General features: G+C 56.1%; 3 protein-coding genes across 9 annotated transcripts in view; all 3 read right to left on the bottom strand.

The window, feature by feature from the left end:
- The window catches only part of ZNF385C (zinc finger protein 385C), a 58,856-nt gene extending 53,044 nt beyond the window's left edge, over nt 1-5,812 (bottom strand). The window contains exon 1 of the mRNA XM_044938963.2: nt 5,771-5,812. The gene's annotated coding sequence lies outside the window, so the exon portion shown is untranslated. The remainder of the gene's footprint in view (nt 1-5,770) is intronic.
- Nucleotides 5,813-7,546: 1,734 nt separating this feature from the next.
- On the bottom strand, nt 7,547-18,043 carry DHX58 (DExH-box helicase 58). Of its 6 annotated transcripts, none has more exons than XM_044938953.2 (13): nt 17,887-18,043; nt 17,522-17,690; nt 17,106-17,307; nt 16,537-16,727; nt 15,360-15,476; nt 14,639-14,765; nt 14,297-14,488; nt 12,597-12,859; nt 11,595-11,744; nt 11,339-11,500; nt 9,825-9,958; nt 8,414-8,510; nt 7,547-8,137 (listed from the first exon to the last, which is right to left on the bottom strand). In XM_044938953.2, exons 2-13 carry the CDS (start codon nt 17,687-17,689, stop codon nt 7,955-7,957), a joined length of 1,986 nt encoding a protein of 661 aa, XP_044794888.2. In that variant the 5' UTR covers nt 17,690; nt 17,887-18,043; the 3' UTR covers nt 7,547-7,954. The 6 variants fall into 6 exon arrangements, 5 of the variants coding, with proteins under 5 accessions (XP_044794888.2, XP_006055823.3, XP_025135915.3 ...); XM_006055761.4 differs by having other exon boundaries at nt 9,724-9,914; nt 17,887-18,042; XM_044938954.2 differs by having other exon boundaries at nt 7,932-8,137; nt 9,825-9,914.
- Nucleotides 18,044-18,388: 345 nt separating this feature from the next.
- KAT2A (lysine acetyltransferase 2A) lies at nt 18,389-27,293 on the bottom strand. Of its 2 annotated transcripts, none has more exons than XM_006055759.3 (18): nt 26,877-27,293; nt 26,613-26,736; nt 26,132-26,277; nt 25,942-26,031; nt 25,465-25,646; nt 25,182-25,373; nt 23,137-23,243; nt 22,829-22,939; nt 22,592-22,731; nt 22,300-22,508; nt 21,986-22,112; nt 20,554-20,664; nt 20,111-20,254; nt 19,760-19,874; nt 19,639-19,675; nt 19,489-19,552; nt 19,270-19,354; nt 18,389-19,164 (listed from the first exon to the last, which is right to left on the bottom strand). In XM_006055759.3, exons 1-18 carry the CDS (start codon nt 27,213-27,215, stop codon nt 18,971-18,973), a joined length of 2,517 nt encoding a protein of 838 aa, XP_006055821.1. In that variant the 5' UTR covers nt 27,216-27,293; the 3' UTR covers nt 18,389-18,970. The 2 variants fall into 2 exon arrangements, with proteins under 2 accessions (XP_006055821.1, XP_006055822.1); XM_006055760.3 differs by having other exon boundaries at nt 22,592-22,728.
- Nucleotides 27,294-27,951: the final 658 nt, after the last annotated feature.

Here is a 27,951-nt window from a genome sequence, read left to right as displayed (position 1 = left end):
CAACTAGGGACGTTCCCATTCCCAATTAGCACCCAGATGGTATGCAAGCATCTCTGAAAGGTTCTGGTGTCCCTCTCCCCTCGGGAAGCTGCTAACTAGGACAGCAGATCTCAGAACGAGGTCACAAGACTTGGGCCCCAACACTCCCTTCCCTGCTGGAGACATGGGTGGGGACCAGATGTCTCCATCGCAGACTGTGGAGGTGGAGGAGGCGTGGGTGAGGGTGAGATGCAGGGATAGTCGAGGCAGCCTGGGCTCCTTGTTGCCCACAGAGCAGCTCTGGCTCCATCCCGGGAGGAGGCCTAGCTGTGGGGAATGAGGAGACCGGGGTCAAGTCCAGACTCTGCCTGGATTAGGGATTTTATGACCTCTCCAGGTTTCATCGGGCAGGATGCAGGGGTTCTGTACATAGTACGCTGTCATGCAAAGTCCAGGGACGGAATGACTCTTGGGGTCTCAGGGAGATCATTCTGGGATGAATCATGGGAGGGGTCCTCAAACCCATTAGAGAATGAATCCTTTCCTGAAGTCTCGTTCTACTGCTGGCTCCAAGCTCGGCCAGTGAGGGTGGGTAGGCACACGGGCAGACTTCTCCCAGTTTCTGAAGACCACACCCCACATGTTTCTCTTTGGGAACACCCAGAGAACTCATGGGTTCCAATTCCCAGCACTTTCTCAGGGTATTTCCCCTGCCCTAGGTGAGGGATGGGGCTACGGGCCACTGTCATAGCTTCTTCTCCTGCCTGGCCAGTGGGAGGGGGTTGTTGGCATCAGAACAACAGATCTGAGATCGGGAGGATGGAGATGCATGGGGCCTGGGGAGGTTGGAGAGGCTGAAGGGGGCCCGGGGGAGGGCAGTAGGGGCACTGCAGGGTCGGCCTGGTGTCTGGTCTGGGCATCTGCAGAGGGGAAAAAAGCACCTATGGAATTGGTCCGCACCCCACCCAAGGAAACTTTAGTCAGATAAACAAACAGCCAACACAGCTGCTCCTGTACCAGAGGCCATGGCAGCGAGGAGAGGCCCCTTGAAGTGAGGAGGCCGGGGGACAGGGCAAGGAGGCTGTTTGAACAAGGCCCCGAGGCCCTGGAGCAGTTGGCAGAAATGTCTGGAACAGGGCGGAGAGCACAGCAGTGGTTTGGATCTGGAAGCTGGAGCTTGGGGTGGGTGTGTTGAGCTTGGCTGCTTCGAGGAAAAAGAAAAGCATCAAATCAGCCTCCCTCTGAGGAAGACTCCTAGGAAGCCTCCTGAGGAACACCTTTCCCTCGGCTCAAGGTCACAGACAAGGGCTCTCCCCCTCGACACTCTGAGCCCCCAGCCCTGCTGCCAGGCCTGTGACTCTGGGCCTTGTGTCAGAAGAAAACACTGAATATTTCAGTCAGGAACCAAAGCCCCCACTTCTCAAATTCTTAGCAGAGGAGCCAGGGCAGGTGGGCCAGCCTCGGGGTCCTTCCGGGAACCCGATAATCCTCCTCTCTCGTGGCAGTTGGAGGGGCCAGAGGCGATGGCAGCACCTGGGGAAGCTTTGTCACCTTGTTCTGCAGTCAGAGACATTCGGCTGCCCCGTTCCCCTGGGACGCCTCGTGAGAGTAACAGAGGTTGGAGAGACAGAGACCCAGACTTAGAGGCAGAGATGCGGAGAGGCAAAGACCAACAGATACTGGAAGATGAGCTAGTGAGACGCCCCCATCATCAGAGACACAGAGCTGAGGGACAAGGAGAGTGAGGAGATGTGTGTGCATGGCAGAGAGACAGATGGAAGGGCAGAGACACACAGAAAAAGACAGAAGGAGACTAAGAGAGACAGAGACAGATACACAGAGAAAGGGAAGAGGAATAAAGACACACAGAAAAAGAGACTCAGAGACAGGCAGAAAATGACCAACATAAAAGCAGGGGGAGGGCCACCCCGAGAGCACAGGACACACGGGCAGACAGGCTCACAGGCTGAGAGGCTCCCAGAACTGCACGGGCACCCGGAGACACTCCCTTCCAGCCTCGGGGGAGCAGAGGGGCTGATTGTTGAGCCCGGTGGGGTTTGCCCTGGAGTCCTAGGAGGGCGGCACGGCTGCCTCCTGTCCCCAGCGCTGAACCTCTGCAGGCGTCTGGCCCCCAGCCACCCTCAAGTAAGCCAAGCCCTGGCCACTGGAGCGGTGGGTCACCCAAGGTGAAATGAAAAGGCACCGATAGGGGAGACAGAATGTGAACTCTGGTGAAGGCAAGGGATTGGCAGAGCCCACATGTCGGAGTGGGTCCATGGGGGGATCCATAGCCCGGACTGAACCTGGAACCTGGATCGGTGTGAGGGGTGCGCTACCGTGCACAGTGACGTCTGTGGGCTGTTGTAGGTGGCCACGCTTGCCTGGGTGTGTGGCTGAGTGTGAGTGTGTGTCCAGTTCAATCAAGCACCTCACAGCCCTAATGAGGCCAAGGCGGCAGGCTTGATCCTCAAGCAGCCCAATCAGAATCTGAGAGTGAGTCAGACACGACTCCAAAAGGCTGTGCGTCTTCTTCTGAACAGACGGTGTGTTCAGGTGCCACAGGGCACTAGGCTTTGGCCGAGACCAATGTGCCATTCCTGCCCGCTGGGGACGACTCTCACTGCCTGACCAGCTTGCCCCTACACTCTTCCCCACCCAAACATACAGGAGGACCCACATTCCAGAAACACAGCCCCCTTCCTGGCTGCAAGTCCAGCGCCCCCTGAGACAGGCAGCCAGAGAGACGGTGGGGTCCAGCCCCCATCTTCCTGCAATCTAACTGCCATCCCACCTGCTGCAGTCCCCACTGAACTCCCTCCTTGCTCCTTGGGTCCAGTGAGTGCTCACATCAGCTTCACAGTTAGGAGATGAGCAACCTCTCTCCCCCTCATCCCTTCCCTCTTAAGCATCACAGGAGACATTTTTTTAATGTCCCAATTTTGGCATGGAGAATGAGGTCAGCAGACCCATGGGGGCACCGCTTGTCGGTGACAGCTGACAGTCTTCATTTCACCTTGAAACTCCTTCATGGTCCAGGTGGGCGTGTCCTAAGCCCAGTTTCAGAGGGGTGCTATTAGGACAGGGAGAGCAGGAAGGGAGTTCACCAAATAACAGTTTTGGTTGCTGATGCTGCGGGCTCCACCCCTAACATTTGCAAGGCCTGGAGCAGGGGGACAAAGAAGGGCCCACCTATCCATGTCGAAATGTTTAAAAATTATAAATCAAGCTAGTAAACTGCTAATTAAGATATATTCTGGGAATTCCTTGGTGGTCCAGTGGTTAGGACTCAGCACTCTCACTGTTTTGATCCCTGGCTGGGGAACTAAGATCCCGAAGCCATGTGGTGTGGCCTAAAATAAAACAAAATATATTCTAAACTCCCACCTTGACAAATACATTTTCATAATTACCTGGAAGACCAGCTTCCAGTTTAGATTCCTGTGACTCCTGGGAGTTCTGGAAAACAACTCTGTGTAAGGAGAAAGAGCTCCATTCCCACTCTGGCCCCGGCCAGCAGCCCCGCTTCCTACAGCCGGCTGCTTTCTGCACTGCAAGACTCACATGCACGGAGGTAGATGCCCAGCCTCAACACACAGCCTGGTTCCATCTTCACACGCTGCGGACAGCTGCCCCTTGGCCATCTTCAGGTGTCCCTCTCTCAGGTCCAGGGGTGCCCACACTAGTGGCATGACCTGCCCTGAGGAGGACAAGCTCAAGGAAGAGGCTTGCATGGGCTGGGAGCAAGCTGGCAACCTTCTGGGCAGGGACCTCCGGCCCCACAGGTATGGGGCATGTGGTCTTGAAGGGGGTGTTGAGGCCCATCCCCTTAGCCCTGCTGACTACTCTTTATCCCACAGAGAGAGGGATGGCAAGATGAGGGCCAGAGCAGAGACCTTGAAAGCACGAAGCCAGGGCATGGGCAGCCCTGCCCTTGCCCAGGTTTAAGGGTGCTTATTAGACCCAGCCTTCTCTGGCAGCCTCCAGAGCTCAGGCCAGGGACTGGAGCTGTCTTTTCATTGGAGGGCAGCTTGGACAATCCCCAAGCAGGACTTTCAGTCACTTGTATTATTTATCTTCCTGAAAAAAATTGAGTGCCGCTTGATCCCAACTTGTGGATTTCTGGACATGGGGAGGGCAGGGAGGTGATGACAACGCGTCTTTTTTTTTGGTTGGGTCTCTAAGTCAGTTTGTTCCCCTGGGACACAGCCCTCCCCAAGTGGGCTGCCGCTGGCAGGGACCCCTCTCCTCACCCTGGAGACAAAAAGTAGGGTGACTAAAGGAGAAGGTGGTGAGGGGCCCTGTGCAGCTCAGACAGATCTAGTTGAGATCCAGAGACCAGTAGGGGCTGGGGGGGATGGGGTGGGGGAGGGGGCATGCTCTCTCTGGCCAAGTTTAAAAAAGAACTTCCAACCCCACCCCTACCCGCCGCAGATCGGCTTTGCTGTCCTACAGGCGAGGGGACACTTGTTGAGCCCTCACCAGGCGCCAGGCACTGTGCTAAGCGCTCTACGTGCGTGTTCTCATGTAATCCTTGCAGTCACCCTATGAGGTGGGTTCTATTATTATCCCCATTTTACAGATGGGGAAGCGAACTCAGAGGTGAACTAATTCACCCAAGGTCACTCAGTAGATAGAGGTGATAGGGCCCAAGTCTAAGTGACCCCAGAGCTCCCACTCTTTCCACTATAGCCTCCATTGCTTCCCAGAAGCACAGAACTGACACAGAAGCAGAAGGGATGAAGGTCAGATATGAGGAAGAACTTCCGGCAATGATGGTGTATGTGGTGAGAGGAGACAATGCAATGGGGAAACTACTCAGACACAGGAAGCCCCCCGCCCCACCTGAGTTGGGTCTTGGTCTGTCTGTTGGCTTGCAATGATCTCTAGAAGGTCCGAGGAGTCCTGGCTGGATCCCAGATGGTAACATCCTGACCTTCCTCCCATTCTACAATCCGGGGTTCTCTGCTCTACCCCGACACAGCACCAACACCCAAAGTCTGACTCTCCTTTGTGACTCAGAGTGCTAAGCACCACATCTGAGCTGACAGCCCAGGACCTCCTTTTCTAGGATGGCTTCCTTGTGGTCCTAGGAGTCAGGACCTGCCTACAGCCCAAATCTTGACACAGAAGGTGCAAATGCACCCAGGTCTACCATAAGGCCCACTTCTGCGATCACCTCCACCACCTGACTCTGGGACTTGGACACAGAAAACATCTAGTCAGTCCCCAGGCTCTTGGGGTTCCCCGGGTCATCTAGAGCAGCCCCTGTTCCATCGTCCCCCTCTCCCTCACATATCTGTATCCAGGGTGCAAATAAACGATGCAGGTGTGTTCGTGCCGGGCACACCAAAAGACCCAGGCTCCAGCTCAGCTATGCAGCAGCTCTCACCGCATTTTCCCACAGAAGCCGTTTGGGTCACCCCATTACCCCCTAAAGGGAGGGTGAAGGAAGTGCACTGGATGAGGCACGGGGCTCGTTTAGTCAATGAGCCCCGCAGTCCCCACCTTCAACCTGCTCTCCTCCAGGACGTTGCGGGCCTACCGTCCGGCTTTGTCCTTCTCCGTGCCTTGCAGCCTGCCCCAGTGTCAAGGGAAGCCAGCCGGAACCCTCGAAACTTCTCCAGAGTTTAGTCTCAGCCTCTACCCACATGCCCAGCATCAGTGCGCAGAGCCAATGGGGGTTCCTCCCAGCCCCTTGAGGCCCCCCAGTTTTGAGTCGAGGGCACATAACAGGTGGAAGGGGCTGCCTTGTTCTCTCCTCAGCGTGAACCGGCCCGCGTCGCGGACTTACCTGCGGGGCAGAGATGAGCCGGCTGCGGCCACCTGCTCTCCACCGCGCTCTGGAGCGCAGCGGCTTCGAGTCGGCCGGGGAGGGGGCGGGGCCCGGGCGGGGGCGGGGCCTGGGGAGCGGCGGCCGCGCCCCTCCCTGAGCCTCCGCGGGGTGGGACCGACTGGTTTATTCAGGTGGGCAGGAAAGGGGGGTGGGGTGTGGGGGCCGGGGAGCATCCGGGCCACTAAAGACGCTCAGGAGCTCTGGCTTTCCTGAAGGCTTAGGATGCCTGGGTCCTGAGGACCTCATGAAACGCCCTTCTTCAGGCAACCTTACCCAGGTGCCCTGGAGGCAGTGGCTCCATGTGAAGACCCCCTCACACAAAGAAGCAAGCCTGGGAACCCCTCCTTATCTACGTCCCCCCTTCCATTTGAGCTCAGGAAAGCTCTCCCAGCCTGGCAAAGTGGTTGCAAAGCTTTCCCACCTCCTCTAAAGTCAAGGGCCCCCAACCAAGGGTCAGCTCTGTAGGGGACCAGGCCACCGAGGGGACCTTGAGGTGCCCAGGTCATCTTTATCCTCTGTCCATCTCTCTCCCAGCAACATAGCATCTCCGCCTCCCCCAACCCCCTTGCCCTCAATGCCAGCTCAGGTCCCTCAGCTGTCACTGTTTAGCCCTGGAATGATAGGCGTCCGGACTCCGTGCGTCCAGCCACATTCAAGGCCATTGAGCTTAGCACCCCTGGGCCCCTGCCCCGCCTCGCTCCGCCCCCAGTCGCTAATTTTATTGACCTGTAAAAGGCACGTTGCTGACAGGGGAGATCATGACTGAAGGTGAAGTGGGGAGCAGAGGGGCAGAAGCAGCAGTCCTGGGAGGCACAGATGGGACAGGAGAGAGAAGGGTGACTCCTGGAACCAGGGCCAAGGAACGCTGGAGATTAGCAGGAGGAGAGGCCCTAGGAAAGAAGGGTACACCCTCTGGGGGAGTGGAGGCCAAAAAGACTGGTACTGGAATGTCAGCCCTCAATCAGACAAGAGGCAGACTGAAGAAAGATGCTGAAGAAGGGAGTGTGCATTATTTCCCATCTATCCTTAGGCAGGAGCAGGGGTGCAGCAGGAGAGAAGGAGGTGGGATGGCAGGACGGACTGCCATCCTGCTCTCAAATCTCTGCCCTAACCCCCTCCCTTCCTCTTGAAGGTGACTCCTGCCTGCTGGGCCTCTTACTACAGAAATAGCCCTTTCCCTGAAGAATCAACCTAGATCTTTGCCTTTCTCTTTCTTTCTTGTTAAAATGAGAACAGAAAATTTAGGCCTTTACAACTTCTCCCACCCACCCCATGCCTGCCTGAGCCCTACCCGTCAAAATCCTGGATCTCAGCCTGACCCCAGCCCAGGGAGATGACCTAGGGGTCAGGAGAGGATGGAGAGGGGTCACTGGGGTTTGAGCCTATTATGGGGTGGAAGAGGTGAGAAAGCCTCACATTCTTGATGGCTCTCAAATTTAGACTTTTGATGCTCTGTCCAAATAAAGGTTACATGAGAGCCATAAAGAGAGGTGTTAAAAAAAAAGCTTTTAACATTAGAAATATAGCACAAAGCAGATCAGTGGACAAGGAAGGGGAAGAGAAGATTACAATGGGAACAAGGAAGTTTTGTGGGTGACTGTGATGTTCGTTATCTTGATTGTGGAAGAGTGTACATATGTTAAACTTATCAAATCATACACTACAAATATGTACAGCAATATCAATTATACCTCACACATCTGTTTTTCAAATACCACACATTTTCTACACCCGTTTTCCACTTCTTTATTTTTAATTTATGGAGAATCTCAAAAAATAGAAGTGGCCTTGGCAGGGAAGGAATGTTGAAGGGAAACCGTGATGATGCCAGTCAGGGTGGCCATTCTCCTGCCTCAGGTCTGCCCCACACCCCTCACCCCAGTTCCATCCAGTGTATATGAACGTGTGTATGTACATGTGAGGGGATCTGGGATGAACTGTGGCTCTCCGGCTGCTTCCTCAGTGTAGGAGTCGAGCCAGCCTGGGAGCCCGGGGTTCCTCTGTGGCTGGTTGGTCAGCCAGTAGTCAGGAATTGGTGACTCCTATGGGAGGGGCTGGACCCAGGCTTTGCCCAGGAGATGGTGGCTGTTGTGGATTCTTCTGCCCCCTGCAGGTTGTGCTGGGCATTGCAGGACAAGGCAGTCAGTCCAGAGAGAGGCCCGCCAGGCCCTCAGCATATTGCACATAGTCAAAGTCAGGCACAGTGAAGGGCACGCGGGACCACTTCTTGGCCCGGACTCGCCCTTGCGGTGTCTCCAGCAGCATACTCCCAACTTTGAGCACTGGCAGCTTCACTGACTTGTAGATCATCTGCAGACCCCAGGCCTGTGGGGAGAGGAGAGAGATGGCCAGGTCTGAGTCTCTGTCCTCAGCTTCTTTTCTCCAGCCGGGGTCCATGCATGCTGGGCCTGTGTCTCCCACCTCAGCCTGAGACACTGTGGTCTCCCTACCATAGTGGGGGAGCTCCCCAGATTGGGAGGTCCTGGGGCAGGGTGGTCTCCTCCCTCCCAGTGAGGGCACCTGATAGCAGAGACTGGGCCCCCTCTCTCAGCCTGAGGACTTCTCAAGACTAGAGCGAAGGGCCACGGCCCCAGCACTTACCTCCCCGCAGTTCCGGCAGCTAATGGCACCCCCGGGCCTCCAGTCCTTGAAGCTTCTGTTGATCTCCACAGGCTGCTTTGAGATGTTGTAGTAGATCCTGGAAAGGAATGGGGGTGGCCACAGCCCTCACAGACCCCACTTCCCACCCCAACCCCAGGTCTCATGCCCTCCTGCCTACAGAGCCTCCTCCCGGGCCTTGGGCCTTTCTGCCTGTCAAGAGGCATAGAGACTTCCCAGGGCTGGGAAACCCCATCTTCCTTATGCTCTGCCTATGCTGCCTCCCTGGCATTCTCTTCTGCCCAAGTTCAGGCCTCAGCACCTGGATGATTTTAACAGTCTCCCAACAGCTCTCCCTGCCCCATCCTTCCATCCCATTCCATCCTTCTTCTCAACCCCATGTCATCCTGCCACCCACCATCAGAGTGATCCTCTAAAAATGTACATCTGACCCTGACATGCCCTTGCTCAAAAATCCCTCCCAGACTCCTCACTGCCTACAGGACAAAGGCTAAACTTTCAGGTCCAACCTTCAAGGTCCTCCACGGGCTAGTCTGTGTTCCTCCAGAATCTCTTCCTTCACCACCTCTTCCACTCATGTCAATCACAACTACTCCCATTGCATCCCCCTAACCTCCACACATATTCCAACCCAGTGCCTTTTTCAAGATAAGATGTAGTAGAAATGCTACCTCCTCAAGAAACTGTGAACATCTGTGGCCTGGCACACAGCAGGTGCCTAATAAATAATGAATGGATGGAGGATAGGGGAAGGTCACCCTCTAAGGTAGAAGACAAGGGGATGACTTGGGGACAATTAGCCCCCTTCATGTCTTCAAAGTTGGAGAAGGAAATGGCAACCCACTCCAGTGTTCTTGCCTGGAGGATGCCATGGACGGAGAAGCCTGGTAGGCTGCAGTCCATGGGGTCACACAGAGTCAGACATGACTGAAGCGACTTAGCATAGCATAGCATTAGCATGTCTTCAAAGTAGGTAGGACCAAGGGGCCAGTTTGTGGCCTCTCAGCATTTGGCATCCTGAATTCCAGCTCTTGCTCGACTACACAGTGGCTGTAGGGACTCGGGCAAGTCACTTAGCTTCTCTGGGCCTCTGTTTCCTCACCTGTAAAATGGGGTAATAAGACCTGTCTAATCAGACTATTGTGAAAATGCGTACTTGGTAGTTGTTCAAATGCTCTTTAGCCTCCCAAACTCTCAAAGCACTGTCTGGATGGGAGGGATTCTTCATCCCTCATTATGCCCCTTCCTCTTTCCCCTCTTCCCATCCCGACATCCCCTTCCACAGTTCTCACGAGAAGTTGGGGTTCACATTGACGTGGTGGGTACCCTCCACCTTCCGTAGGTCACTCCCGTAGCCCACGGACACCATGCAGTTGATGCAGAGGAGCTGCACCTGCTCCGCCAGGAACTTGCGCTGCCGACTCTCTCGCTGGGCTGCCTGGACTGCCCGTTTGACCAATGCTGCCCGCTGCAGATCCCGGATCTGAGATGGGAGTGGACACTGGGCATGGCTGAGACCAGAGAGACCTGACCCCAGGAATGCTTTCGGGGGGCAAAGGGTTCCCAAAGACCTCAGATCATGAGCAGCCAGAAGGGACTTCTTCAACCATTCCTGGAGCTGTTAGAAGCAGCTCTGTGGCAAAAAATATGGGGGTGGGGACAACTATGGGAGGGAAGCAAGCTTTCTTGCTGAATATTTACCCCTACTTTGGAGGATTTTCTGCAAAGCGGCTTCACTTAATCTAACATGTGCTTAATCGCTCAGTTGTGTCCGACTCTTTGTGACCTTATGGACTGTAGCCCACCAGGGTCCTCTGTCCATGGGTATTCTCCAGGCAAGAATACTGGAGTGGGTTGCCATGCCCTCCTCCAGGGGATCTTCCCAACCCAGGAATTGAACCAGAGTCTCCTGTATTGCAGGTGATTCTTTACTAGCTGAGCTACCAGGGAATCTAACATGAGGCATCATGAATAACTGCAAGGAGATCCAACCAGTCCATTCTGAAGGAGATCAGCCCTGGGATTTCTTTGGAAGGAATGATGCGAAGAGTTGACTCGTTGGAAAAGACTCTGATGCTGGGAGGGATTGGGGGCAGGAGGAGAAGGGGACGACAGAGGATGAGATGGCTGGATGGCATCACTGACTCGATGGACGTGAGTCTGAGTGAACTCCCGGAGTTGATGATGGACAGGGAGGCCTGGCGTGCTGCGATTCATGGGGTCGCAAAAAGTCGGACACGACTGACAGACTGAAGTGAACTGAACAGAAGTAAACAGGGACCATCCTGAACAAGCCTGGATATTGGTGATCCTACCTCAGGGGAACTCATTTCAGTCCTGGTTCTGGGCTTATTTTGTGGATGTGTCTATTTGTTTCCCCCTTTCTGGTTCCAGAAGGGAGTCCCCTGGTGACTCAGACGATAAAGAATCTGCCTGTAATGTAGGAGACCTGGGTTCAATCCCTGAGTCAGGAAGATCCGCTGGAGAAGGGAAAGGCTACCCACTCCAGTGTTCTTGCCTGGAGAACATCATGCACAGAGAAGTCTGGCGGACTACAGTTGATGGGGTCACAAGACTCGGACACAACTGGGCAACTACACTCCCACGCTCCACTACACTGGTTCCAGAAGGGCTGTAAGGCGGTTCTCACAGATAAACAGAGTATTTGGTAATAAGGGTAAATTCATAAGCCCTGAATAAGGCCTGCCTCCAAGGCATTTTGGAGAACAGCCACTGCCTTTCCTGGCAGCCCTACCCCCAGCCTCCAGCCTCTACCTTTCCCAGGTGGGCCAGGTTAGCCCCCAGAGGAAGGGGGACCCAGGGAGTGTATGTGTGAGTGGTCAGAGACCTTCCAGGCAAAGCGCCCTCAGCCTCTTTCCCCTCAGGATACTCAGGCTGCCCACAAACCTTGGCCTGGTACTCGGCCTGATCCATCGCCTGCACAGCAGCCACTGCCCGTTCCATCAGCATCTCCAGCGCCTCATTCGTCAGCTCCCGCTGCAGCTCCCGACTGCCTTGGGCTGCCACAAACGAGTATACGCTTTGGCTGGCACGGGCCCGGCCCCTTGCCTGGGGAAAGAGAAAACAGAGGGACCTAAGTGGGGCTGGGGTCCCACACACAGCATCCTTTGAGGGCTGGTTGGGGGAGGGCTGCTTTGAGCACCTGGACCATGGAGATCTCATTGGTCAGGAGCCCATAGCGCACCACCACATTGCACTGGGGGATGTCCAGCCCCTCCTCTGCCACACTCGTGGCCACCAGGAGGTTCAGGGTACCAGTCCGGAACTTCTGGATTACTTCTTGCTGGTCCCGCTGGGATGGTGGGGTGGGGAAAGAGAAAGAAGATGGTAAATGATGTAGGTTCAGTCCAACCATCCTGCTAGCTCAGCCTCTCCTGGTTTGGCCCTTTTACTCACAACTTTGGTCCCTTTCCTGAGGAACTTTGAATTCCCACTTCGATCTTCAAGTACCCCCCAGGATCTTGTTCATCTTCTCAGGTAACCATCTAAACTCTGTCTCCCTTCAGTTCAGTCGCTTAGTTGTGTCCAACTCTTTGCGACCCCATGGACTGCAACACGCCAGGCCTCCCTGTCCATCAGCAACTCCCAGAGCTTGCTCAAACTCATGTCCATTGAGTCGGTGATGCCATCCAACCCTCTCGTCCTCTATTGTCTCCCACCTTCTCCCACCTGCAGTCTTTCCCAGCATCAGGGTCTTTGCAAATGAGTCAGTTCTTCACATCAGGTGGCCACAGTACTGGAGTTTCAGCTTCAGCATCAGTCCTTCCAATGAATATTCAGGACTGATTTCCTTTAGGATGGACCATCTCCCTCAGGAGTCCCCAAAGGTCCCTGCCCCTCTACTCTAGGAGCTCTCAGGACCTATTCTTTCCATGCAAGGGATCCCAGGCCCCTGACTCTCTGTTCTGAGGACATCACTCGCCTGTCCCCATAGATTCCCCAAGTCTCTGCATCTCTTCCCCCAGAGACCTCCAGACTTGGGGAACCTTCAGCACTAGGGAACTCAGGGTCTCTGTCTCTGCCCCAGCTCTCTGCCCTCCCCCTAGAGATAATCAATCCCCCATTGCTCTGTGAAGACTCTGTCCCCTTCTTTTCTCCTCTAGGGAACTCCCCCGCCCTCAGCTCCTCCCCCAAGAGCCCACACCTGTGTCATCTGGATCATCTGAGTCTTCTGGCTGTTGTTCCCAGCCCCAATCAACACCTGGGGCCGGATGTCCACTGTCTGCAGGCCCGGCTGCTGCTGGAGCCACAGCAGGAGGGAGTGAGCACTCTGGCGGGTTCGAGTGAAAATGATGCCCCGGGGGCTGTCAGGGCTCTGGAACTGCTTCTGCAGGATCGCTTCCAGTGCCTCCAGTTTCGGGTTCTCCGGGCCGCTAGTTGCCAGGCGGGCCAGCACATCCTTGTGGTCTGCCAGAAAAGCCCAAAACGGAGGCCTGGAGGTGGGCAAGGCATGGCTAGGGTGGGGGATTCATAGGGATAACATTACAGGAGTATGGGGTCGGGTGGGGAGGGGTGCCTGAGGATATATGAAAAAGTGAAAGTGAAGTCACTCAGTCGTGTCCCACTCTTTGCGACCCCTTGGACGGTAACCTACCAGGCTCCGCGGTCCATGGGATTTTCCAGCCAAGAATACTAGAGTGGGCTGCCATTTCCTTCTCCAGGGGACCTTCCCAACCCAGGGATTGAACCTGGGTCTCCTGCACTGCAGACAGACGCTTTACTGTCTGAGCCACTAGGGAAGCCCTGAGGATATATGCTCCTGCCTAATTCCCCTGAACAGCACCAAAAGCACATTTAAGGATACCCTCTGCCTGCCCTGGTGGCTGCCCTGATGGCTCAGACAGTAAAGAATCTGCCTGCAATGCAGGCAACCCAGGTTCGATCCATGGGTCAGGAAGATCCCCTGAAGAAGGGAATGGCAACCTACTCCAGTATTCTTGCCTGGAGAATCTCATGGACAAAGGAGCCTGGCGGGCTACAGTCCATGGTGTCGCAAAGAGTTAGACACGACACTATGGAGTGACCACGCTCAGTAACCAATCTGGAGTCTCAGCAGAACCGGGGCTGGCCTCCAGCTCAGTTCTTTCCTTGTCACCCTGGCTTCTCTCTGCCTGCCCAGGCTTGAGGGCGGCCAGCCTTACATCAGGGGCTTACAGTGCAGAATCCTTTGTTCACATACCTCATCTAGCACCCCTCTTCAGCCCAGCTACCCAGATGCCCCTGGATCTTTTCATGCTAATCTTTGCTCCCTGGGATTGACTCAACCTCAGGTCTTTTCAGAAGGATCCTTGCCTTCCAGCCTGTGCTGAGGCCTCGTCTAGCCTTACATTTTGCCCTCTGACCACCTCACTTTCCCAGTTTAAAGGTAACACACATCCCAAACTTTCAAGGACCATTCCCAATTAAATGGTTTTTAAAAAAAATATTTGTCATAAACATGAATTAGTTTTTACACCCACTCAAACCTTCACAAACGAGGGCATGTTACCTTTTATCATAACCTCGACCTTGACTTTGGGTTAGAAAATTAGGGCCCCGGTACCCTCATTAGCTTCCCTGGTGGCTCAGACGGTAAAGTGTCTGCCTGTACTGCGGGAGACCCGGGTTCGATTCCTGGATTGGGAAGATCCCCTGGAGAAGGAAATGGCAATCCACTCCAGCACTCTTGCCTGGAAAATCCCATGGGTGGAGGAGCCTGATAGGCTGCAGTCCATGGGGTCGCAAAGAGTCGGACACGACTGAGCGACTTCACTTTCACTTTCACCCTCATTAGCACTTCTCCCACCCATGGTGGGACCTGTGCCCTGACTGGCCTCTGACCTCTAGTTCAGCTGCGAGCCTCACCATCAAACAGCGCCAGCAGCCAGCGCTCGGCATGCAGGATCTGGGTCTTAGTGGTGCGCTCCCTGTTGTAGAAATCCCGCAGCGTGTCGAGGGCATCCACCGCGCGGACCGTGTCGTGGATCAGCAGCGCGTCGTTGTACCGACGCAGATGAAGCGCGTACACCCGCTGCTCCAGGAGCCCCGCCTCAGCCGCTGCAGGAGGGTTGGGTTCGTAGGATCTGAGTGGCCACGCCCCTCCAGGGTCAACGTCCACCTAGGCTCCGCACCCGAAAGGCTCCGCCCAGGCTGGCCCCACCCCGGATCGCCCCACCTCCCAGCCCTCCCCTAGGGCGCCCCCCTCACCATCCTGGCTCAGTTCCACCACTTGCTGCTCATAGGTCTGCGTCCCGAAGTCCCGTCTCAACTTGGGCATCTCCAAGTGGTCGTGGATTTGGTCCATGAGCTTCTTCAGCATGTCCCCAAAGGGGTCCTGGGCGAGAAGAGTGAGGGTGTGAGGGGATTTCCAAACACATAGAGGGAATGGGCACCTAGTGGGGAAGCTGATCTCTGGGTGAAGCTGCGTTGCTACTGCCCGCATATCAGAGCTGGAGAGGAGCCAGCCCCAGAGGGAGGCCGGCTGGGGTGTGGAGGAGTCCTGGTTGGAGGCAGGAGTCAGGGTCCTGCAGCCCGCTCCTGCTCTGTCTGCACCCCTGAGCTCTGGCTTGAGCACAGTGATGTCTGTCTAGTCCTGTCCAGCCCCATCAGAGCAGACACCAGACAGTGTCTGCACTGCATGAGCGAGCTTGGGACAGCCTCAGGACAAAGTGCCCACCGGCTTTACAGTTTGTAGACTGTTCCCAGGGTTTTGAGAGATTCCCCCACGGCGGCATCTGAGTCTAAACAAACAGCAGGCTGAAGACATGGGCTGCATCTGCCCCATTTCATGGAAAGGAGAAATGGAGGTTGAGACAAAAGCAAATAACCTGGAACCACATAGCTGGTGAGGCTGGAGTCAGAGCTCAACCCCAGGTGCCCTAACTTGACACCAGACCCCACCCCTGGCCCCGGCCTTCCCTCCACGTACCTGGGTGCGCCTGTGGCAGAGGTCATACTGTTTGCAGGGCTGGTGGCTGTGCTCCTGCAGCTGGGGGCAATGGTCCTTGGGTGACATGATGTGCCATGTGTCCAGGTTGGCACAGAGCTGGGGCAACAGAGAGGGGTTCATTGGAATGGGGGGGGGGTTGTGGGGACAATGGGCAGAGCTTTGGGGCAGGGTGGGCTGAGGCAGGGCCATCAGGAATGGGGATTCATGTACTCAACCAGTATCTTGTGGACTGCCATGGTGGTCCAGTGATTAAGAACCCACTAGCCAATGCAACGTACTTGGGTTCCATCCCTGGTCCGGGAAGATTCCACATGTCTCAGGGTAACTGAACCCTTGCACCACAACTACTCAGCCTGCGCTCTAGAGCCCAAGAGCCACAACTACTGAACCCACGAACCTAGAGCCTGTGCCCTGCAAAAAGAGAAGCCACTGCAATGAGAAGTCAGAATACCACACTAAGAGTTGCCCCCACTCTGCATCAGGAGGAAGCCTGTGCACAGCAAGGAAGACCCAATGCAGCCAAAAAAAAATAAGTACAATTTAAAAACAAAACAACAACAAAAACAAATAGCTATTGCCCCTGCTGTACGCCCAGTGCTGTTCTAGTTCCTGGGAATATAGAGCATCTTACACTGGAGTTGGGGAGACAGATGATAAACGAGTAAAGAGTAACAGAATGAGAGTATTTCAAGTCATGTTAACTAGCTCTGAAAAAAATCGAATTGGTATGGAACAGTGCAGTGATGATCAGGGAAAACTCTGAAGAGGTGACATTTAAGCTGTTCCCTGAACGATGAAAAGAACCGACAGGTGAAATCCAGGATAAAGACACTCAGGGCAGACGAAGTGGCAGATGCCAAAGGTCCTGAGATGAGGACAGGCCTGACACGCTCGCGATACAGAAATAAGGTCAGAATAGCGGGAGTTGGGCGGGGGCGGCAGGGAGAAGAAGGTGCAGGAAATGAAGGTGGCAGGTAGGCAAGGGTTCGATCATGAGGGACTTTATAAGCCAGAGTGGACTTGGAAGATTATTCTAAGCGCGAGGCTAGCACTTAGGTGGGGAAGGGGCCCCAACCCTCCCGGCCAGGGGCAGCCTGGGGAGAGCTGATGGGCATGGTTTAGGGCAGGGTGGATGGGTCACAGGGGCCAAGCTGACCTGCAGGACGTGGTCAATGGCCCCCTCGAGCGTGGAGGCACCGCCAGTGCCTGGGGAGGCGGTGAGGCCCAGCACCTGTGGCAGCGGCCGGGTCCTCTGGAGTTTAAGCTCCAGGTATCGGCTCAGGATGATATTGTAGACGGTGTCTTTGTGGGTGTGGTGACACTCATCCACCACCAGCAGCGAGAACGCTGGGGGCGCACAAGGGAAGGTTATGACCTGAGTTTGCACAGCCCTTCTTCCCATAAGCTTTGTTTCACGCAGTCCTCACAGCTCATCTGAGAATCCCTCCCTCCCTTCACAGCCTGCACCTGGGCCCCAGAGAACGGGCCAGGTAGGGACAATTTACCTCCATCTTACAGATTAGTAAACTAAGGCTCAGCTGGGGCAAGGGACCTGCCCGAGATCCTGCACTCTAGCTAGATCTGTTTCTACTGGGGTGTATGCTGGAGTTTGGTGAATGGGGAATTCCTCATTCTATAAAGTGTTCCTTTACTACAATAGGAGCCCTGGGGTCCCCGAGGCAGGGTGCCTTGGGCGCACCCTCTCCCCCTGCCCACAGCCCTCACCATTGAGCTCCACATGCTCCTCCTCTTCCGGGCTGACCAGTGCCTTCTGCAGCAGCTCAGCCGTGCAGATGAGCAGGTCGTGCCTCCGGGCCACATGGCCAAAGCCAGCTCGTGGCCCCATGTCCCCGCTCAGGGTTGTGATGGTCCAGCGTCTTTCCAGCATGCGGCTGAACTCCTCACAATGCTGGGTCACCAGGTGCACCTAGGCGTGGAGAATGAGATGGGAGAGGAAGCTAGATGAGGGTCTGGGGGATGGGGGTGGAGCCAGGTGAACCCCTCGGCACATAGCTGGCTTCTGGAATGGGTGAAGAGACAGGGAAACTGAGATAGTCACAGCCACTTTGGAGTTCTGGAGGCTCCTGAGAGGTTACCTGAGGAATTGAGAAACCACAGTGTGGGGAGGGCAGGACACTCACCCTGTTGACCAATACAACCACCTTGGCCCCGTCCACGGTCTCTAAATGCCTCTTGGCCACATAAGCAGCTGCCCTGGTCTTCCCAGAGCCCGTGGGCAGCCATATGATGATATTCTTCCCCTCCAGGGCGGGCATGATCACCTCCCACTGGTAGGGTCGCAGCTCCATTCTGGAAATGGCAGGGAGCTCAGACCCAAAGATCTTCCTGGCTCCCTCCCAGGCCCAGCCCCTGTCAGAGCCACTCCCCCTTCCTGGCCAGCTCCAGCTGGTTTGGGGAGCTCCTTGTGCGGGGAGGTGGGGGCGGGTGGGGGTGGGAACTTCTTCCCGCTTGAGGGAGAAGGGGGCAGGGCAACATTGGGACCTACCGGGAACCTGAGCTGGGTAGGAGCAGACCACGCCAGCCCACGCCAGCCCCAGCTATGCTGACAGGGTCTGTCTCGGCTGCAGCCTTGTCGGCTCAGCCCAAATGCTGCTGGGCTCTGCAGAGAAGGAAATGGAAACTGAAACTGAGGGGAGGAGCCAGCCTAGCAGAGATCAACCTAGGAATCTCCCTGCCACGCCCTTCAGAAAAATAAATCCTGTGCTTCTGGGGGCGGTTAGGGGGTGGTGCGGGGTGAGGGTGGGCAGTGAGGGGAAGAGAAATGCTGCTGACCGCATGGGACAGCAGCCTGGGTCCTGCTCAGCCCCTCCCCCAGGAGCAGCCAGCAGGGAGAAGTGGGGGGGCGCAGCCTGGCGGGTCCCATCGCCACTGGGGGTGCGGGACAGGAACGGGACAGGCCTGAGGCTTGCTGGGAAGGCCAGCCCCAGCTTGCAGGGGATATTGGCGGAACAGGGTCAGCAGGGGATCTTACTGAGGAAACCATCACATAAGACAAAACAAAACCAAAACTTTATTGTTCCCTCGGAGGGATTAATGCCAGGAAATGAATGGTCCCCATGCCCCCTACCCCTAGGGGACAAACAGAACAGTGCAGGATGAGGCATGGCCGCTTCAGTCCAGCTTGAGCTCCCAAGCCCTGATGCCCCCTCACTCAAGCTAAAATTGGGGATCCTGCCCTTGAGGAACCAGTGATCTGAGCAAGGCCCAGGACTCCAAAGCTGTATCGCTTGTGGGGAGTGTGTGAGTGTGTGTGGGGACGGGGGATCAGATCAGGACGGGGAAGGGGGGCCACCAGGGCGGGGCAGCGTTTATCCTCTGGCCACCAGCCATGCTTAGAGGCTCCCAGACCAGGGAGACCCATTCCCAAGCTCAGACATGATGAAGGGTGGGACAGAGCTGCAGCCTTGGGGATGCCTCAGGGCCCAGAAAGGGCTGCAGGATCAGGGGCTGGAGGGCCCCAGGCTGGAGTGTCTCAGACAGAGGGGGACCTGGGCACAGGGGCACCCCAGGGATGAGATCAGAACCGAAGGGGGAGACATTCCACGTTGAGGCCGAGGTCCAAGGCTGGACTACTTGTCAATGAGCCCACCCTCCTTGAGCTTGAAGTAGAAGAACTTCTCCAGGGCGCTGGCGCACCGGCAGTACTCGCTGTCCGGGGGGTTGTACTCGCGGCAGTTGGCGATGACCCGCTGCAGGTCGGCCACAAAGAGCTTCCGGGTCACATAGTAGCGGCTGCGCAGTCTCTCTGTCATGGTCTTCAGGTCTGGGCAGCAAGAGAGAAGGGCACGCCTTTGAGAGGCTGCCTGGCCATGGAGGGCCGGAGCTGGGGCAGGCGTGGGAGGAAGGGGTTGGAAGGAAGGGTCCTCACCGATGGGGAAGCGGATGACCTCATAGTAGTCTGGGGCCTCCGACTTCTTCACGGGCTCCATGAAAGGCCAGGCACTGGGGTGGGACTGCAGAGGACAGTCAGGCTGGGGCCAGATCCACTGTGCCCCTGCCCGACTCGGGACTGCCACCCCCTCACCCTTGGTCAGAAAGCCACAGCCTTTGGCACAGGGGCCCCCAGAAGAAAGCCTGGTCTCCCCACCTTGATCTGGGCCAGCAGGTTTTTGAGGGTTGTGTAGAGCTGGTCAGGGTCCTTCAACTCCTTCCTGGAGCGAGAGAGGCCGAGTCTGAGGCTCCTGGGCCCTCTGCCGCCCTTGCCCCACACTGTCCGCTCCCTCCACACAACACTCACCCTTTTTCCTTCCCCAGTGGCTTCCAGCCTGTCTCTCCTGCAAAATGGGAGAACACCCCTAAGAATGCCTATCCACACCCCGAGCAGCACGCCCTCTCCCGTGCCAAGACCCCCTGCTCACGAATGCCAGGGACGCTCTCCACAGGGATCTGGCGCACACCCTCCTTGAAGCAGCTGAGCCCGGGGTAGACCTTTCGGATCTGGGCCTGTTTGCGCTCAATCAGCTTCTTGATGATCTGAGGGAAGGAAGGGTCTGAGAGGCCAACCCGGCTCCAGCAACCAGCCTCTCTGGCCACAGGCAGGGAGGGCTCCCCCACTTGCCCCTCGAGGCAGTGCAAGAGCCAAGACCCTGGCCAGCCCCACTTCACGTGTGCGCAAGCAGGTATATGTGCATCTCTACACCCACAGACGTGTTTACTCAGGTGCATGTTCACGGACAGTCCCATGGAGACATGCACGTGAGCACACGCACCTCCTTCTGCTTCTTGATGATGTGGGACAGTTCCGTGTAGGGGATTCGAGGGTTCAGCTCACACTCCATCAGTGTCGCACCCTCGTAGTCCTTGATGTAGCCCAAGTAGCGGCTCTTGGGCACCTTGATGTCCTTGGAGAAGCCCTAGGGAGCGGAGAGTTACCACCAACCCATCAGCAAGGCTCTTCCAGCTTGAATCTGTCCCTGGAACGTTTCCAGGCCGGCGGCCCCTCCTGACTCACCCCCGCCCGCTGCGCCCCGCCCCGAGAACTTCCCAGCTCTCCCAGCTGCCTCTTCTTCCCTGGGGCAGCAGCAGGAGGGAGAAAGACAGGCATGAAGGACTTCCCCACAGGTGCTGGATGGAACAGGGTACATGAAGTCCACCCACACCGGGGGCGAGACAGAATGACCCCTGACCCCAGGCAGAGTGAGGTGAGGGTCACCTGCTTCTTGAAGTAGCCGATGGCGTACTCGTCAGCGTAGGTGAGGAAGTAGAGAATGTTGTGCTTGATGTGATACTCCTTCAGGTGGTTCATCAGGTGAGTGCCATAGCCCTGCAGGGGAGGGGGCAGAGCTCATCAGATGGGAGGAGGCAGGCCTAGACTAGAAAGGTCTCAGGAGGGTGGGGAGAGGAGGGCAGGGACAGGAGGGAGCCGACTGGAAAGGGGGTGGGGACAGCCAGGGGATCCAAGTCAGGTAGGAGGAAAGGCAACCGGCAGAGGAAGGGGAGCTTATGGGGAGAAAAGCGAAGGACGCTGGGTTTCTAAGCGCTTACTCCAGGCCAGGTGCGATGCTTGGTTCTTTACAGAGCAATCCTCAAGTTAACCCATGAAACAGCTATCATTACCTCCATCTTACAGAAGAAAAAACTGAAACTCAGCTATGTCAGGAAATATGTCCAGGTCAGGTGACCAGCCATGGCAGGGAGAGCCTGATCTAAACCCAACCAGGAAGCTGTGGTCCACAGGCCCCTAGTTCCCAGTCCCTGGGCCTCAGAATTGGAGGAAAGAGGAGAGGGGATCACAAAGGCCATCATCATGACATCTGAACCCCAAAGAGACACCCTATCTTCCACAAACGTTAGGACCAGAGGCACCATGCAGATCTGGGTTATGGAAAATGGGAGAATCATGGAATCCTCTGGTGATCCAGTGGTTAGGATACCTTGCTTTCACTGCCGAGGGTGTGGGTTTGATTCTAGTTGGGGAACTAAGACCTGGCAAGCCTCACAGTGCAGCCAAAAAATAAAAATAAAAAATAAAGTAGCCACACCATTTTAAAAAATAGATAAGACAAACCAGGGACCCTACTAGTCAGCTTGTGACAGGACAGAAGACAGGACGACCACCCAGAGCGGGACTGTTGTGAAAATTATCAACTTTCCAAAGCGTGTACGTGTTCTTGTGATGAAGGAAACACAGATCCATTTAAAAGCGTTACTATAAATCTGAAGAGTTCTCGTCACAAAGAAAAAAGCATTTTTTCTCTGCTCCTTGCACTTTGTACCTATATAAGACGATAGATGTTCACTGTGGTTGTTTCATGATATATATAAGTCAAAGCATCAGGCTGCACACCCTAAACTTACACAGTCCTACACGTCAGTTACATCTCAATAAAACTAGCAGAAGACAAGTGTTACTGATTCTTGGGCACCCTGTGTTGACAGGTGTCTTCTTAACTCAGTTATCAAATTACAACTGCCACCTTGTGGGCATGTGAGGAAGTGTCCGGCCCTTAAAAGAAGGCTTGAGGGCCATTGTGTCACTATTGTGCTGCTCTGACCCGGTCCAGACTCAGAAGCAGGGGGTGGGATGGAGCTGGGACCGGGAGCTCCCTGACCTCCACCCACACTGGGGGCAAGCATAGACTCACCTTGACCTGCTCATTGGAGGTGACAGCGCAGAAGACAATCTCCGTGAAGCCCTGGGTGGGAAACATGCGGAAGCAAATCCCACCAATGACCCGCCCATCCTTGATCAAGGCCAGAGTCTTGTGCTTCCTGAGGGGAGAGAGCTCAGGTCACAGGCCTTACCCATCCCCCGAATGTTCCCCAGGAACCCACCACCCCAGAGGCCAGAGCTGCACACAGTGCTGGGAACTAAGGAGCAAGAATTCCCCAGGGATGGAGGAAGAGGCCTAGGGAGCAGTGGGGGGTGGCTTGGGGTCAGGCTCTCCCAGGGACCTACGGGTCGAAGACAAGGCGGGCAATGTACTCCTTGGGCATTCGTGGCAGCTGGTGGGAGAAGACGTTCTGTAGCCCCACCAGCCACAGCAACACCCGCCGGTTGGCCTTGGGTGTGAGCGAGTTGCCGATGACGTGGAATTCGATGATGCCTCGGCGCTCTTCCAGGCGAGCAGTCTCGTCCCGGGCGGCGTTGGCCGATAGCAGGCTCGTCTGGGCACCAGAGCAGGGGGTGGTGAGCCAGGGTCTTGGCGGGTAAGCCCCTGCCCAACGGATTGGTAGGCTGGGCTGCCCACCTCGGGCCCTAGCATGGCGGCGGGATCGGTGATGGTGAGCATGACCTCGTTAACCAGCTCCATGGGGATGTCACCCATCACACGGAGCCGCTTGGCGTCCTCCAGGGTCAGGTTCTCTGGGAGCTTCCTCTTCTCGCCTGCTGAGGGGGTTGGCAAGGTCTCCCAGGCACAGCAAGAGAGGCCGGGCCGGGGGGGTTGGGGGAGACAAGGGGTGGAGGTCAGGGGTCAAGTACCCACCTGGCATGGGCTCAGCACCTCCGGAATCCAGGCTCAAGGAGCTGTTGCTGCTCCCACCCATGGTGGGGCTGAAGATGGGGGCGCTGGGAACAACCGCAGCACTGACCGTAGCTGAGAGAGTGAAAGATGAAAACAATCGGGATGGAGCTCAAAGGTAGGGTGTGTCCTGCAAAGATAGCCTGGCTCTCCCACTCCTGTCAAGCCCTCCTGCACTTCCCCCCTGCTACCAGTCACAGCCCCTCCTCCCCCAGAGGCGCAGAGCTCAGCCAGGAAGGCCAAGCAGACAGCCTGCTGCGTGCAGCACGTACCTGGCCGGGGCACCAGTTGTGTTCCCTCTGAGGGCGGCATGGTGAAGCCCGACTCCCAGATCGGAGAGTTTGCCCCATAGATTTCCTCCTCCAGCATGGACAGGAATCTGTGGGGAGGGTACAATCTGTCCCACAACTCTGTCCTCCGACCGAGGGAGCAGCCTGGGCCAGACACAGGGACTGGAGGCTGCCCTCAGGGACCTGGGAGACAAAGATGGCCTCTGTGCTCAGGGAGCCCCTTGTTGAAGATAGGAGGACAGGATGATTCAGAAGAGACCAGAGGCCCAGTATGCCATGGTGAGGAGTACAGGGGGACAAGGTCTGAAATGATGCCATCCTGTGCTGCGCACCAGGCAGGGCACCCAGTCATCCTGGGCCTCAGTGTCAAAATGGGATTCTACCCTCTCCTGCTACCTCTTACTCCCACCTGGTGGCTGGAGGAGCACAGGAGGGTCTGGATCAGTCAGGAGAGGCTTTCTGAACAGGAGAGAGAGAGAGAGAAAGAGAGAGAGAGAGAAAGAGAGAGAGAGAGAGAGAGAGAGAGAGTGTGTGTGTGTGTGTGTGTGTGTGTGTGTGTGTGTGTGTGGAGTAGGCTGTGGGGGGTGTGTGTGGGGTGTATGGGGGGTGTGTATGTGTGGGGTGGGTGTGTATGGGTGTGGGGTGTATGTGGGGTGTGTGTGTGTGGTGTATATGTGTGGGGTGTGGGTGTGTGGGGGTGTGTGTGTGTGGGGTGGGGTGTGTGTGGTGTAGTGTGTATGTGGGGTGTATATGTGTGGGGGGTGGGGTTTGTGTGGGTGTGTGGTGTATGTGGGGTGTATATGTGTGGGGTGTGTGTGTATAGGTGGGGATGTGGGGTGTATGTGGGGTGTGTGTGTGGGGTGTGTATGTGGGGTGTGTGTGTATTTGGGGGTGTGTGTGTATGTGGTGTGGTGTGGCGTGTGTGTGTGGTGTGGTGTGTGTGTGTGTGTGTGTGTGTGGTGTGGTGTGGTATGTGTGCGTGGGGGTGTGTGTGGTGTGGTGCGTGTGTAGGGTGTGTATGTGTGGGGTGGGTGTGTGTATGTGGTGTGGTGTATGTGTGTGTGATGTGGTATGGGGTGTGTATGTGGGTGTGGTGCATGTGGGGTGTGTGTGTGGTGTGGTGTGTATATGGGGTATATATGTGTGGGGTGAGTGTGTGTGTGTGTGTGTGGTGTGGGGTGTGTATGTGTGGGGTGGGTATGTGGGTGTGGTATGGTGTGTGTGTGGGGGGTGTATGTGGGTATGGTGTGTGTGGTGTGGTGTGGTGTGTGTGTGTGTGGGTGTGGTGTGGTGTGTATGTGTGTGATGTGGTGTGTGTGTGTATGTGCGTTGTGTGTGTGTATGTGCGTTGTGTGTGTGTATGTGCGTTGTGTGTGCGTGTGTTGCTCCGTCGAGTCCGACTCCGTGCAACCCCATACACTGTAGCCTGCGAGGCTCCTCTGTCCATGGAATTTTCCAGGCAGGAATACTGCAGTGGGTTGCCATGCCCTCCTCCAGGGAATCTTCCTGACCCAGGGATCGAAACCCATCTCTTGTATCTCCTGCACTGGCAGGTGGTTTCTTTACCACTGCACCACTTGGAAATCTGTGGATACCTGTGAACCATGTTTAAAATGAAAAGACGGTGTGGCAAAACAGAGAAAAATCTTAACAGGAAGGACTAGAACAGGGGTGGAAATTGGTTTCTCTTCAAGTGTAAGCTCTGGTTTCTTGGAATGCTGTGGTGAGACGGATTCTGAGATGTGTCCATGCCCCACGGGAAACAGGTAGTCATGTCTACCAGGTGGGTGGGCAGGGGCAGCACCAGCACCTGGGCCGTATACCTGTCATCCCCACACCAGTATACAAACAGGCAAAGAGCTAGTGAATTACACTTGGGCCTTGGGCAAGCCTCCCAGGTAGAGGTCCAGATCCCAGAAGGTTCATGGAGGGAGAAGAACCAATCCAGGAAGCCCCCCTGGAAAAAGGGGACAACAGGGAGGATGTGAGCGTGGTGCAAGGTCCTGATGGGCCAGAACGAGCCTTACTTGGGGAAGTGGGTGAGGATGAGGGTCCTCTTCTCGGGCACCAGCTTGTCCTTCTCTACTCGGAACTTCTCTAGCAGCTGTCGCCGGGTAACCGTGAAGATGGAGCGGAGAAGGCTGCGCCCAAAGACGTGAGTGGTCTCATACCGGGGGAGGCTATCGCAGCTCTGGGGCACGTGGCAGTAGCAGAGCCATCTGCAAGAGCAGGAGGTGGTAAGGGAAAGCAGAAACCAATCTCAGGCTGAGCCTACAAGGCTCCCCCCATGCTATCCCTGGCTGGACCTACCTGGTGTAATTGACCTTGTAGGTAGCCACATCCTCGGCCTGAGACCTCTGCCGAAATTGGGCAGGTGTCTCAAGCTTCCAGTAGTTAAGGCAGAGCAGGAACATCTTTGAGAGCTCGAACATTGTCTGCCGCTCCCGGGGAGCCAGGTGACTAAATTTGTACTGCACAAAGTTTAACACGCCCTGCGGGGGAGGGGAAGGGAAAAAACAGGAGGAGGTGTGAGCAGCTAGCATGGCCTTCTTATCCAAAAGTAAGGTGCTTCCTGAGGGCAGGGGGCTCTCTGGAGCTTTCGCTCTGGAGCTGCGAGGAGAGATTATACCCCCTCCCACCTCCATACCCACCCTGAGGTTAGCACAAAGCATCCTCCTTTCTCCGAACCTCTCTCCTGTTCTCAGGGCAGGAGAGGGGTGGCAGATAACACAGGCTCCCCGCTCCTCCAAGATGCCCTCAATCCTCTTACCACCTTCCTCATCCCACCTGCTCAATATTAGGCTTCTCAAATGGGGGGCTGCCCAGGGATCCCTCCACCACAGGCCGGGTCATCTGCAGGATGCATTTCCGCAGGAGCTGCAGGAAGAGGGAGGGGTAGAGATCAGTGGAGCACAGAGCCGCAGACCTTCCCAGCCTCCGTCTTGCCCACTCACACTCTCATTTGAAGGAAGCTCACCTTGAAGAGGTAGAAATAGACCTGCTTGGTGTCCGTGTCCTCCTCCTTGTGAACAGACATGAACAGATTCTCCACATCCACCACCATCCCCAGCAGCCGGTTAATCTCATCCTCTGACACGTTCTCCAGGTGGGACACATGGTCAGCTGTAAGAATAAGTGGTAGTTGGGAAAAACTGACAGAAAAAAATCAACAGGACTTCCCCCTCCTCATTATTGCCAGCCAAGACACATCCTCAGTCCCTCTGACCAGTGTGACTGGGCAATGAGACTGACTGCTCCTATGTCAGCCCTGGGGGGCCTCTTGTCTCTTTTGGTGGCAGGTTTCCTTTCTGCTGCCTTGGGGCATACACACTCCCGGCCCAATTCCTCCTTAGGAGGCATCTTCTGTCTTTCAGAGATGAAACTGTGTGGTCCTGTCCAAGCAGGACGCAGCACCTCCACCTTCCCAACCCCAGTTCCAAGGGTACTACCTGCCTTACCCAAAGGGTGTTCACAGCTGCGGCACAGCTCGCTCAGGTTCGCCGCTGGCTGCTGCAGGTCCATGCGGGGTGCAGTGGGGGGCTTGGGGTTTTTCCAGCCATTACACTTGCAGGTTTCATTGGCCTGGAAGCAGAAATATCAGTCAATAAGCGTGTAAGCCGGGGAAGAGTAGCCGCTCCCCAGTCACAGCTTTGCCCCCATTCCCACCCAAGCCCTAGGATGCCCCAAGCCCCGCCCCCTATTGCCCCAGGCCCCGCCCCTACCTTGCAAGCCGAGAAGACCCCTAGCTTCTCTAGCTTCTTGGCGCGCGGCAGCCCCCGGACTTGCGCTTTCCTTTGGCTGGCGCGCTGCTGCTGGCTCAGGCCAGGTCGAGCCGGATCACCCCCGCTCCCGGTACCCCCACTTCCTACCCCGGGCCCCCCAGTCCCTGTGCTCCCGGCTGGGGCTGTAGCTGGGGCAGGGGCTGGTGCCGGAGTGGGAGCCGGAGTCGGGGCCGAAGCTGGGCTGAGGGTAGGAGTCGGAGTTGGGGCAGGGGCTGGGGACTGAAGCGGACGGGGCTGCGCGGCAGGGGCCGGGGCAGAGGCCTGGGAAGGTTCCGCCATGGCCTCCCCCGCAGCGGAGCGCGGCGCAGCGCGGAGCTCCCAGCCCTAGGGCCGCATGGGCAACCGGCATTCAATGCGCAGGCGTCGCTGCCCCAGAGCATGATGGGAGTTGTAGTCTTTCACGGTTACTTTCGTCGCCTCCAGGTTCCAGACTTTTCTGTCCTGTCCCTCGATCCCGGACAGCCAAATGAGGCTCTAGCCAGCACCCCAGATTGACTCCTCCTCACTTGTAATCCTTTTAGAAGGATTCCGAGGTAGTCAAGATTGCTGCCTTTTGAGGACAAGGAGAAGCACCCCCAGAAAACTGGCTTCTATTTGGGGAATCACATCCCTAGCCATAAAGATGGAAATGCAGGCCTGGGCCCAGGAGTGTAGTGGTTTCATGCCCACCTCCCTCCTCCCCTCACTCTGCCCCTATCCCACACGTTTCTGGACACAGAATTGCAGCTAGGGTGATTAAATAGCAATAGTTCTATTTCTTGACCTGTTAAGTGGTTACATGGTTGTGCTTTGTGCACTTTTCTCTGTGTTAACTTATACTTCAACAAAAAAAGGTTTATTATAAAAGCACTGAGCGTCAGAGTAATGGCCAGGGTCAGGAAAAAGGCTCCTGAGGTGGGGATGAGGGAGTATGGGGCCTGCTATCCACCCACACAGTGGGCACCTCCCATTCAGGGCCCACGTCTTCATCTTTGTGGTCCCAGAGCCCAGCTCTGATCCTGCCGCCATAGGCCGA

Source organism: Bubalus bubalis, chromosome 3, assembly GCF_019923935.1.
Source record: "Bubalus bubalis isolate 160015118507 breed Murrah chromosome 3, NDDB_SH_1, whole genome shotgun sequence".
NCBI classification, from domain to species: Eukaryota; Metazoa; Chordata; class Mammalia; order Artiodactyla; family Bovidae; genus Bubalus; species Bubalus bubalis.
This window is presented reverse-complemented; position numbering and strand designations above follow the sequence as displayed.

Bases quoted from the DNA above. Each gene is read 5' to 3' on its own strand.
- KAT2A (XM_006055759.3), bottom strand. From the start codon at position 27,215: ATGGCGGAACCTTCCCAGGCCTCTGCCCCGGCCCCTGCCGCGCAGCCC. The intron at 19,875-20,110 runs GTGCGTGTGCTC...TCCTTCCCTCAG, and splicing joins TCATCAAGAAGCAGAAGGAG to ATCATCAAGAAGCTGATTGA. The intron at 19,553-19,638 runs GTGAGTGTTGTG...CTCTCGCTCCAG, and splicing joins CCACTGGGGAAGGAAAAAGG to GAAGGAGTTGAAGGACCCTG.
- DHX58 (XM_006055761.4), bottom strand. From the start codon at position 17,689: ATGGAGCTGCGACCCTACCAGTGGGAGGTGATCATGCCCGCCCTGGAG. The intron at 11,745-12,596 runs GTGTGGGCTCTT...CCACCATCCCAG, and splicing joins AGATGATCCAGATGACACAG to CGGGACCAGCAAGAAGTAAT. The intron at 11,501-11,594 runs GTGCTCAAAGCA...CTCTTTCCCCAG, and splicing joins ATGAGATCTCCATGGTCCAG to GCAAGGGGCCGGGCCCGTGC.